The sequence below is a fragment of the Malaclemys terrapin genome, chromosome 2, assembly GCF_027887155.1.
Source record: "Malaclemys terrapin pileata isolate rMalTer1 chromosome 2, rMalTer1.hap1, whole genome shotgun sequence".
NCBI classification, from domain to species: Eukaryota; Metazoa; Chordata; order Testudines; family Emydidae; genus Malaclemys; species Malaclemys terrapin.
The window spans coordinates 29339954-29353121 of NC_071506.1; the positions used below are offsets into that span (position 1 = coordinate 29339954).

At 36.9% G+C, this 13168-nt stretch overlaps 1 protein-coding gene across 4 annotated transcripts in view; it reads left to right on the forward strand.

Moving 5' to 3' along the window:
- The window catches only part of CSMD3 (CUB and Sushi multiple domains 3), a 1152075-nt gene that overhangs the window by 896599 nt on the left and 242308 nt on the right, over positions 1-13168 (forward strand). For all 4 annotated transcript variants that reach the window (XM_054020295.1, XM_054020294.1, XM_054020296.1 and 1 more), the window contains one exon: positions 616-732. In XM_054020295.1, the coding sequence (XP_053876270.1) occupies positions 616-732 (117 nt within the window). The remainder of the gene's footprint in view (positions 1-615; positions 733-13168) is intronic.

Below are 13168 nucleotides of genomic sequence, written 5' to 3' on the forward strand. Positions count from 1 at the left end.
TTGCCAGTTTTAGAAATCTACAAACATAAGTTGATTAGCTTGTTGTTAATGTGTTTAAATATTAATGTTATTAGCAAGATATATTTGGAAACAAGGGGCCAGCCTTTCAACTAATGTAAATCAGTATAGCTCCCTGCAGTCAATATCAAGTCAAGTCTCAACTTTACTACTTGATAAATAATTTGAATTGTTCTATACTTTGTTTTTGCATTGTGGGATTATTGGAATAAATGCTCACTGATGTAAAGACTACATAAACTGCCCCTTTAAGAGATTGTCAAATATCTGAGAAATGAATAATAGCATTCAATGGAATGAATAAGAGCATGCTGCATATACAGAAGATTGTTATCTTAAGACTGTTGATAAGTGATATAGAAACAAAATGATTCAAACAGCAGACAGCTCTCAATACAACTGACATAAAGGAGTTGAAGGCACTCATCATCCAGGGGTGGGCTCATAATACACAAATTAAATCTAGTGTAAACATTAAGATAATTTACTGCAGTACATTATAACAGCATGCAGCAAATTAAATCAGTGTTAGACACGTTTAAGTTGATCACCCTTTGAATGTTACATAATTCAATACTATACATTTGTACTTTCTAGCACCATGTGGGAGCCGGTCGACAGGCTCTGAAGGCACGGTATTATCACCAAATTACCCAAAAAACTACAGCGTTGGTCACAACTGTGTTTACTCTATTGCTGTTCCCAAGGAGTTTGGTAAGTAGGATGTCTCATTTTGTAATTGTTTCTTTCATACTTGTAATTACTTCTGCACTATTTATCTCTTTGGAAGGATTTTGTAATTACTTATATGTTGAAAATATATACAGTGCACTTAAAATAAACTATTGTAAACTGCTAGTGCTGGTTAGAGTTTTGACAATCAGTAATTTTCTGTCATACATTCTGATCTGTAGTTCATGTATTCATACATATATGGGTCACAATATTTGTAAAAATAACATCTTTTCTAAAATATTAGTGATTTATTTTTAATCCATTATAAATGCTGATGTAATATAGATATGTTATTCTCAAAATAATGGGCCAAATTTAGCACTTATGCAAGTTAGTATGACTCTTTGGTAGTGATTTTGTGTTGAACCTCAAGGACATGCAGCACAGAACTGACAGCGCAAGATGGTGGGGGGAGGGTTATGGTGTCATTAAGCACTATTGAACCTCCCAATCCTGGGCAGCTCTGTAGTCCCAGGTGTAATATAGGCACTTATGGGGCCCTGTCTGATTTACAGCAGCCTATCTCTACCTGCCTCTCAGTTGCAGCACTGCCCAGACTCTCTGCAGTACTGTGCCCAGCATCCCCACCCCCAACATGACCCCTGTGTGAGGGTTTGTGAAGAGGTCCACAGTGGGCAACCTTACAGCTATCTTCTGCAGTTTCTACACCAGAGGAATCCTCCAGAAGCTGGATCCAGGCCTTTTAGTGCCTCTTTAAATCACCCAGGGCCTGTACATGACATAAAGTGGCTGCAGAGAGAGTGAGGATTTCAGCCTTTAACTTTATTGGAGTTGGTCACATGAAAGATTGATTTTGCAGTGTCTGATAACCAAAGAGTTAACATACAGGATGGAAAGCTTCTGGTATACCACACTATTGAAAAGAAAGATCAGTGGAAAGATTGGTTAGGAGGTAGAGAGATAAAATATGATACAGAAATATAACTAAAGTTTGGTAGACATTATATACTTACTTCAGTAAAACTACTTCGCTCAGGGATGTGATGAATCCACCCCTTTGTAGACAGCACTACGTCAGCGTGAGAGCTCCTACTGCTGACATAGCTACTGCCTCCATGGATGTAGAGTTATTAAACTGACAGAAGAACTCTCCCCTGTTGGTTTAGAGCTTCTTTCTCCCAACGTGCTACCATAAGAGTAAGGAAATGATTTCACTGTGTGAAAGATAGAATGACAGTTTGTGCAAAACAAAAGGGAAGCTAAATGACAGAATATTGTATCGAGGTTCTACCAAACACAACATTATGTCCAGTCATTGAACTGGGGACTAGATATCTCAGACTATTATTGATTTCTGAGTCATTAGATCAAATTTGGGCAAGGCTGCTAGTGACTGAAATTATCATCACATTCTGATTTGATGTCTAATTAGTAGTTAGTCGAAGTTCCAAATCAAATTCCTTGCAAACAGTTCCTGCAAATCTCAACAGACACCCAGTTTTGAAGAAGCAAAGAGAAGCAACTGCCTTTCTCCCATTAGCTGTATATCCTGCTATATCAGGTTTTCGGGGAAATGGCAGAAAATGAGTGTCCTTATTGTTCATCCTTTCCAAATAAATAGAGAAGAGGAGTAAAGAGCTGTAGGATGGATAAATATAATGAATATTCCCTCAAAATATTTATAGTCTTGGCTTTATGCTTATGTCATACTGTTCAGTCAACACCAATTCCATCTTAACTTTCTCCAGTCCCATGGTATTGAAAGCATGTAGAATCTACAGTACTACCATAAGACTCTATTTCCTAAGGCATGCTGTAACAATAGGTATATGCTTTAAATTTTCAATAGAAGACAGTGGCATTTTATGTGTAACCATTTCAAGGATGTGTTCAAATAGGGAAGGGCTTAAAATAGAAGATGAGATAATAATGAAATTCTTTAATAGTATGTCATGTATTTTGTAGTTCCCTAGATGAAGAGTTGGAGGTTATTTAAACACTTTATCAAAACAGTTTCTACCTGCATTAAGATAAGAAGAAAATGGGCTGTGAGAAAGGAGGAGCGGGTGGTGTTTGGTTAATTGTAGAGATAAAAGGAGTTTCTCAGTTGTAACAATTTGTTTCTCATTACTATTTTTTTTTAAATGATTTTTGTACCAGAAAAAATCCTATATTTTTGTCTTGTGAATTTATCATAATCAGGAGGAATAGCAGCATATTGAGGTGGGTATTTTAAGAAAGTCTGAAGAATAAGTTGTACAAATAATAATAATACATAATTAATTATCAGTAATAATAATCAAGTGTAATACGCTATTGAGCTTCTAAATAGGAAGCAGTAAAAAACAAATGTGATTTTTGGTTATCCAAAATATGATCTGGCATTTAATTATGTTCCATATTGAATTGATACAATTACCTGTGCAATGATTATAGGTTGATATATAATGTGGTGTTTCCATTTAATGTTGTTTACCATGACTAAACAATGCAGGGAAATTATTTATCTTAACTTTTAAATGTCATGATTTTCTGGTTTGTCTCTCAAACTTAGGTTTATCTAGAATAAACATACTTTTGTGTGTGCTATAGGGGGTACTATTATAGTATAGAAATTATGGACTATACTAAAAATACACCCTACTGCAGTCTATAGTGTCTTTATTAAAGTTTCTCCATGTTTATAAGAGAATTCTAGTAGCAGAAAAAATAATACAGTGAATAAAAAAAACTAGCAGCTGGAGCACGGATGGTACTTTGGCCCCATTACAGGGTTTCTAGCTGCCTTAGAATATTTTGAAGACCTCAGCCTTTGGAAAAAGTGGGTTTACTCCAAAAGACTTGGGTTGGGGAGAGAATATCATGCTACTGTCTGAAGACAACTGAGATTGCAAGGGGGATGCAATATACTGAATACTCGACAGGATTTCTGAAAGTAAAAGGTAGAGCTTCTTAAGAAAAAAAGATGTATGAGTGTGAAGGGAGTTGGGATTGAGTGAATGTAGAGACTGAAGGGGACTGGACTAGATGACCTCTCAAGGTCCTTCCAGTCCTACAATTCTATGACTCTGTAGGTGGCCTGCTCTAAGGATGGAATTGTTGCCTGTGGGGCGAAGTGAGAGGAAGTCCCATGCTGGCCTGCATCAGCCCAAGACTTATGTGCACAAACCTCAGAGAATCTGGAACTTGCATTGTAATCGAAAGCACATTTGCACCGCTATAGATTTATTCCTGTCCATTTTAAGATTATACTTTAGATCTAGCAAAACTGTCTAGATAAATTGGAATTTCTGTCTCCTGCAGTACCTGTCACAATTCAAAGTTGATACTTATTAGTTAGTTTATCACACTGATGCTGACATATAAATTGTTTGGTCCCATTTTATTTAAAAAAAAAAAAACACTTCCAAATTTTAGATATAGTTTCCACAGCTTGGTCACTTGTGTTATTAATGTGTTTGATCAACTGGCTAACCTCTCTAATTTGTCAAACTGCACTCAAAAGGAATTGCAGAAAAGGGTTGCTATATATTTTTAATTAAAAGTATTTGAAGTTTTATGTTGAAAATTGATTATGCATCATTGTATATATTTTATGTCTAGTATCAGGTATACAATACCTTACATTAATACAGTAGTCCTCATCATTGAGGGTGACAAAGTACTTTGAACAGAATGTATAGGGATCACTCACTGCAAGATTAATTCATAAAAGATCTTGGTGCTCTCAATTCTCAGCACTAACTCTGATTTAATCTTGAATGCAAATTCCCACCTAAACTTAATATGGATTTGAATGCCATCTTAGGCTATCTCTATACGGGGCACATATTAAATATTGAGTTGGTCCACTCTTATTAAATATTGAGTTGGTCCTAGCCACACATCTTCCTTTTAAATTCTGAAGGAGCTGCATGACTGCCCAAAGATTTGACAGGGAGTATGACAAAGCAAGATGCAAAGCAAGGTGTCCAGATCAGCTTTGTAGACAGTGGAGGAGTATTCAAACCATATTGCTGACACAAAATATTTCTGAGTCAGGTACCAAGGAGAATGGCAAGGCATATTTTTTTCATTATATTGAACATATTTGTAACTCTTCTTCTCCCAGAGAGTGTTGGAACATATATGATAGTCTTCCATATGGTGCTGTAGGGATTTATATATTATACATACATACATATATATTATATGTACACATAAGAGAGAGAGAGACTTTGAATGGAAACATGCACAATTCAGAATGCTACAAGGACAATTGTACATTCCCACCACATATAATGTGTTCTAATATAGTATAATGTAAAGTCATTTAAACCAATATCAATATAGAAACAAAGAGCAGCAATGCAATAGTGTATTGAATCTGTAGAAAGAAACAACAGGTCTTTTAACCAGAGTATTAGATTTAAAAAAAGTTTTTGATGGACTGAAAAGAAAAGCTATTTCATGTGCAGTTTTTCAACTTCTCATGGCTAAGTTTCTATGGAAAAATCACTGCAGTGTAGCCTTTTTTCGATGTTTCATTATTCTGTCATGCAGAATCACAGCTGCAATATTTCATACTATGACAGGCTTAAGCTAGAAGATAAATGGTTCACAAAAGCACACAGCATGCCACGGGCAGAGTCTTTTGTAAACACAGAAGACTCATCATCTCTGACACTCTCCCACTGATATTTCAAAATGGTGTAATGATCTCTAATTGTTTAATACGCAATCCAGCACTGATTACAATTAAAATTCAGAAATTTAAGATTTTGTTTTATTTTGCTGACTCGCATGATTTAATTTGCATGCTCTGCATTTCACAATTAGGTTGATATTTGCATTTTAAAATAATCTAATTATTCATAAATAAATAAATAAAGTTCAGATCAAATAGCCTAAGAGAATGAATGAATAGGGTTTTGTTTTACTGAAACAGTAAAACATATTGTACACAGCACAATGCAAAAGTGTAAGCATATTTTTATATAGCATGTCAGCAGAAAAAAAATTGTTTCACTCTCAGTGGCTGATGTGGAGCCTATTATTTAAATCATACCCTTTTTTCCTACCTAGAAGCCTAATAGGCACATGTATAACTGGGGCATTATCCAAATTCAATAGGGGTATTACATGTTGCACATTTATTGCAAAATACAATGTTCTTTTTATCCACTCACAACTTGCCTGTAATATTTGCAATGTTGTTGGTAACAGAAGTAAAAATATTGCATTTTTTTGCCAGATTTGGCCACTGGTGGCTTTTCAGTTTCTAGTAACAGTAGAGAGAGAAATTTGTTTCAGTTGTTCTGCTTCGGTCCTGGACGATGATAAAAGGCCCATGCTTTCACACCCTTAAGTATGTCCATAAATGTCTTACTAGAACACACAATACTGCAATTTTTAAGTCAATTTGCATGTGAGGTGCTTTTCCAGTATTTTGTAGGTAGTCTGATGTGGCACTTGGAATTGCTCTGCAGAAGGAGATGGAATCGGAGGATAAGAGCCCAGCAACAATTTGTTTATGAGAATAGACTTTAAAAGATTTATTCTTGTATTCTATGGAAGAGATGGGTATGACTTTTATTCTGGCAGCTGGACCAAACATAGAGTAAACAATGTCACCCGACACATATTTTCCATTTTAGACAGTTCGTTGAACCTGGAATCTGCAGTCAGTTTAAATGCCATGCGATGCCAGAGTTGCTTCAATAGAGTCTGTTGTACTTTCAAATTCAGTTCACACTTTCAAAGGTAATAACCTAGGCTTGGATAGCTGATTAAGTGGCAGAACTTCACAAGAAACTCTCTCAATAAGGAGGGAAGGAGAACTAAGTTGGCTTTGTTATTATAATTAGTTGCATTAAGGTATAACACTTGCTTTTCTTGGTTTATATCCTTCAGCACTGTTGAATAGAGAGTTGTGGGTTTTTTTTAAGGAACCTCTGAGGCATATTCTGGTTGAGATTTTTAAAGCAATGCAGAGGATTTAGCTACACATCTTCTATTAAAACTAACCGCCCCCGGTTTTCACTGTTTTTTCTTTCTTTTCTGTATATTAAATAACAGGTTAAAATGTTTTTTTTTGTTTGTTTTTTGGTGGATTTTTTAATGTGTTTGCCATGATACTAAGCAGATTGAGGTCTCGGTATCCAGCAGGTCATCTAAAACCTTCCTGCAACCCTTTGGTGGGTCCTTTGAGAAACACTGCTTTCAAAAACAAGTCAATTTAAAACAAGCGACATAATCAGAATTATCAACAGCTATTTTATTATTAAGGAAAGGGGGGGAAAATTTAATTAAAAAATTAACAGAATGTAAACAATAAACAATGATTACTTTAAAAAGCAACAGAGGGTCCTGGGGCACCTTTAAGACTAACAGAAGTATTGGGAGCATAAGCTTTCGTGGGTAAGAACCTCACTTCTTCAGATGCAAATAATGGAAATTTCCAGAGGCAGGTATAAATCAGTATGGAGATAACGAGGTTAGTTCAATCAGGGAGGGTGAGGTGCTCTGCTAGCAGTTGAGGTGTGAACACCAAGCGAGGAGAAACTGCTTTTGTAGTTGGCTAGCCATTCACAGTCTTTGTTTAATCCTGATCTGATGGTGTCAAATTTGCAAATGAACTGGAGCTCAGCAGTTTCTCTTTGGAGTCTGGTCCTGAAGTTTTTTTGCTGTAAGATGGCTACCTTTACATCTGCTATTGTGTGGCCAGGGAGGTTGAAGTGTTCTCCTACAGGTTTTGGTATATTGCCTGTCCAAGACCAATACGGGTTCAAATGAGGATCAAGTGGAAGGGGGAAAATTGAGACAGAGGCAGATTGCAATTCAAAAACAGGTGGCCGTTTATTAATGGGAAAAAAATCACAACTTGGACTGGGGAGGAGCACTTTTACCAACCAACAATACAAATTCAAACAAGTAACTAACCAGAAATATTACCAGAGCAGTAATATAAAACAAGCTATATACATTTAACAACAAGGAATCTACAACCAACTATTTACCAAAAACCAGAACAAGCATACAAAACTGAATAAACTGTAACAATTTGCTCTCTATACACTGTACAAGAGATTTGGTACTAAGTAATAAAGAAAAAGGGCCTAACCAACAGAATATCTACAAAAATCAATACATGCATACCACACTCCAGGCAGAGCTGACCAGCAGTACAGACACCAAGGACATGATGAGATGGAACCCAAAATAACACGACACGAGCTAGCTAAATCTGGAGGAGATCCTGGCTGAAAGGGTGATCAGGCCTTTCAGCTAACACATGGACACTCCTGCTGATTTAGACCAGAGACATAGTTTTGTTCGAAGACCCTTGCACGTGCTAGCATCTAATTGGTTCCCCGCTCCTACACCAACCAGGCTCCGAGCTGGTGCCCCCTACGTAACAGGCACTGCACACGGCACACGAGGCTTATGCACACGGCCCGCTGGAATTGTAGCACAATGTGACCTACAATTGACCAGGCAGAAGGTTCGAGAATGGTCACATGGCCCCAATGTGTTGCACACAACACCAAGGCGCTGCACACAGCACCAAGGTGCTGCACACAACACCGATGTGACCTTCTGACCGACAATTGGCCATCCGGATGCCATGACAGAGCATAGGGCTGGGACATTGCCATTCCCGATATCTGACTTGTGTCCATTTATCCTCTTGCGTAGTGACTGTCCAGTTTGGCCAATGTACATAACAGAGGGGCATTGCTGGCACATGATGGCATATATAACATTGGTGGACGTGCAGGTGAATGAGCCGGTGATGTTGTAACTGATCTGGTTAGGTCCTGTGATGGTGTTGCTGGTGTAGATATGTGGGCAGAGTTGGCATCGAGGTTTGTTGCATGGGTTGGTTCTTTAGTTACAATCTTTTTTGTATGTTTCTCTGTGGAGGGCTTTTAACAGAGATTACGCGTTTGAGAGTGACACCTTTTGGAGGTCACTCTTCTCCTAGTAAGTTATGGCCAAAGTTTATTATTCCCCCAAGTAGTAATGAGTCCTGTTTCAATGTTACAGATACTAAAACAGTTCATAGATGGTCAAAGGAAATTCAATTAAGGGTAGGTGAATCTTATTTGGTATATCATGAATAACTAAAACACTTTATAAATGGTAAATAAAGGTGAGTAAGCTTAACTAATCCCTATGAAACAAAGTATTTAAATTAGTCAAAGAAAACCATTCATTGAGTAGTCTTGAGATTGGCAAATTAATGAATATTAAGGATCTTATATCCGACGTAATTAGCATTGTTTCCCTCTGTTTACAATCTTAGCATATGTCTGCTCTCCAGCTGTCTAAAAACAATGTGGTGTTTAAGAGGAGAAGCTGGCAATATCTTACATTACAATCCTATTTTAATATCACTTTAAATAATTTCAAGAAGAATTTAAATCTAGTTCCCTGGCAGTAGTCTACAACTTCATCTCACCAATACATTGTGATTTCTTGGTCATGTTGCTTCTTGATGCTGCTCTATGTTTGCTTTGTTCTTAGCTGTCTTTCCTGTGGAGACAGGCTGAGAGAGGTGTGATAGATGTGAGCAGGGAGTGAAGCTTGTTCAGTTCAGAGAGACTTTATATCCATCTGTTTTCTCCAATTTAATGAAAGGAAGAAAACACACATTTCAGGCGTGGCTGGATTAAAAATTTACAGCTGTTATTATTTCATTTTCTCAGCACCTTTGTGAATTGGTCTTAGTACTATCTTGAGCTCATGAATATGTAATCTGTTTATGCATATGCAGTGGTTTCTAATTGTCTTTGTTCTTCTGGCGTAAACTTCTCAGAGCATCTTTAAAGTACGAGTTTTAACTTTGTCTTCTTTTATTCAATCCATTTTCTGAGCTATCCCTCAAGTTCCATTGGGGCTTCATAGTAATTGAAAATCTGCTTAAAATGGGCCCACATATCCCTACGCCAGATATAAAAGTTTTTCCAGTTCTCAATTTTTTAAAATTTAACTAATTCTTAAAGAGGGTCTTTAAATTTAAACTTACATCTGAGACAGCATTGTCTCATGTTATTAATAGTCTTTGGAGAGATGCTCTGATCTTTCTGAGATTGGTAAGGAAACTGCTTAAGCATTGCTAGATAACTAATTCCCCAATTCATATAAATATTCTATATTCAAATGGCTTCTTACACTGGTAAACAGTTATTGCAAGATCATTTGACTCCATATTGGTAGATACAACATCTTTCTATTTACATAGAAATGATATTAGAAAGTTATTACATTAGATGTTTGCATTTGAATGAAAAATGTTTGAAATTTACATCTCCAAAGAGGCCCATACACCATTCAAGCATCTAAAGCAGGAATCGGCAACCTTAGGCCGGGCCAGTTTGTTTACCTGCCACATCCACGGGTTTGACCGATCGCGGCTCCCACTGGCTGCGGTTCGCCACTCTAGGCCAAAGGGGGCGGTGGGAAGCAGCAGCCAGCACATCCCTTGGCCCGCGCCTCTTCCTGCAGCTCCCATTGGCCTGCAGCAGTGAACTGAGGCCAGTGAGAGCCGCGATTGATGTCTATATATTGATGTCTATCTCCTGCAACACTCAAAGGACTCGATTTTGCTCTCACAATGATGTTAATCAGAAGTAAATACATTTATGGTGATGGTATTACATTACAGTTAAATCAGCAGAAGTAAGAGCAGAATAAGGTCCATGTGTAGTCAGACTTTTAGCCAGAGAGAAGATTTCAAGATGATTACCAAGAACCATAAGACAGTTAATTCTAGTTCCATCAAGGGCTTTCTAGACTGGAGAAACATATAGGGGACTGAGATGGAATAAATCCTCTCTTCAAAGCAGTAGACATTCAGCAGCTGATGCAGTGATATCTTTTCTATCATGATTCTTTCACATCTCAGGAGCCAAGCAGGGCTAGTCTGAATGCATGGATGGGAGAACTTCTTAGGAACACCTAGGTGTTCCCAAAAGTATTGCTGATTTTTTTAAAGAATATTTTTATTAGGAGGATGATGTGAATAATATATTTATGTATTTTTATACATCTTGTCTAATATGTGGTAGGAAGCTCTTTGAAATGTGAAGAATGAAAAACAAACTCATTATAGATAGCTGCTTACTTTTATCACATCTGTTCAGCTTGCTACAGCTGGTTATGTAAATTAGAAGGGAGATTTACTCTGCCGAAACCTAGATCTATTAAAATTCAGTGCTGAAATTGCACCTACCTATCACTCTGCTTTCAGCTAGCGGGTGAATAAGAAGACTGGCAAACCAGATATGTTTGAGCTTTTATTTGTTCAGGAGGCTTGAGCTTGGACAACACAAACTCAAGCCACACTCTGGGCACCCTTCCATCTTCAAGGCATCAGAAATCAGCATTGGTACTGGAGAGAATTGCTATCTTATTATTAAAGGAAAGTCTGGCCAATCTCTCTCCTGGTTGTTCTCTATCTCCTCGGAGATCCCTTACAGTAAAATTGTTATTGTTATTTTATTATATGTTTATATTGGAGTAATGCCTAAAGGCTAAAACCAGGTGGAACCCCCTTGTGCTATGTGCTCTACAAACATATATAATAAATGGCTGTCATCGCCCAGAGAGTTTTTAATAATTAAATAAATAAACCAAGATGCAACCAATGGATGAGGCAAACTAGCAGATCAAGGTGAAATGGGGAAGTTTGGGTTAGAAATGATGGAGGTGCTGGTTGTGACTCCATAGTTAAGGGTTGTGTTACAGAGTTCAGCTTAACCGGAGCTTTAAACCTTTCGTTTCTATTTTTTTTTAAATCATTGACATGGCAAAACCAAAACATAGAATATGAACTTTGAGCACTATTTGAACATTTCATGAAAGTTGAATGAAAAAAAAAATGAAACAGAATAAGAAGAGTTTAAAAATCAGCAAGTTTTCACTAGATTGTCTCACTTGTCTTTAAAAAGAACAGGAGTACTTGTGGCACCTTAGAGACTAACAAATTTATTAGAGCATAAGCTTTATGCATCTGAAGAAGTGGGCTGTAGTCCACGAAAGCTTATGCTCTAATAAATTTGTTAGTCTCTAAGGTGCCACAAGTACTCCTGTTCTTTTTGCGGATACAGACTAACACGGCTGCTACTCTGAAACCTGTCACTTGTCTTTGTACTCCTTTTGCAAGAAATCTAAAATACTTTGTAATTAACCCTTTGACCACTGTGTTGCTGCTCTTGTGCTGATTCATAGAATACACTTCACTTCCTTTTGGAGTGATTAAACCAGTTTGGTTTGTCATATCTTGTATTATAAACCACACTCACCTCCCAGAGCCATGGATAGAATCCACGATTCCTAATCACCAATATTCTACTGCTCACCAGTACTCACTGGGAGGATGTATGTCAAGTCCTATTCCAATGACTGGCCTACAAAGAGGATAGAAGTTACTCCTGGAGCTTAGAGAGTAAAGAAGGATTCTGCAGATCAGAGTCTTCAGAACCTCTTGCTGCTTTATGCAGGTGGATGGTATGGTAACGTGATTCAAACAATGAGAAGACCATTTTGAAACAGATGTTGTACTTAAAAAACATTAAAATGTATACATAATGGTGTGAATCACCAAACTATGTTTCATATTTTAGTCATTTTTCATATATTTTTCTTGTGTAAGCCATTGGTCATGCAGATATCCTAGGTTTGATGTTACCACATTCCTAAGGACTAGGTCTTTGTCTTCAGGTGATGCTCCATTATGATAGAAGTGGGAAAACCTGTTCCATGCTCTGAAGAATTTACAGTGTGAACCTGGCTGTATGCAGAGATGTGAAAAAGAATATCTATAAGAAAAGTAAAAAAAAAAAAAAATAAAAGTACAAAGTAACTTTCCTCTAAAATGTGACAATATATACCAGGGTATGGCTTTGTGTATATACATTTTCAATATACGGTATAGGTGGTGATAAAATTTAGGCATGTAAATTCAGTATTCAATTAATTTTGGGATTTGTTCCCCTTTGATTTCAAACAGCTAAGATTTCTTGAGCTTCAGAGAAGTATTTGAGTCCCAGGTCTTATGAGTCTTTTGAGGAAGGAAGGTTTTGCTAAAGATTAGGATTTGTGAACTGAGGGTTGAATCTATGGCTTGTAGCATTATATTATTCCACTTCTTGGATGAGGACAGATTGTTGCATTTATTTTTGTTTGTATTTTTAATACAGAGAAAAGGCATAGAATTAGACTATTAAAACTACAATGCATACCAATATTTGGTAGATGGTTAATATCTCTTTACCATCATTATAAAGTATAGAAGAAAGCAAGAATTGTTATTCTAACTGCTTTCCATAATACAGTTTGTATCAATATTCAATTTAAGTGCTCAGGAGAATGCTGATGTGCATAAGCTACATAACTACTGTATACTGTTTTCTTTTTCAAGTTCATGGTCAACTTTGTGTTGCTCAGATGCTGACTGTATAATTTAAGG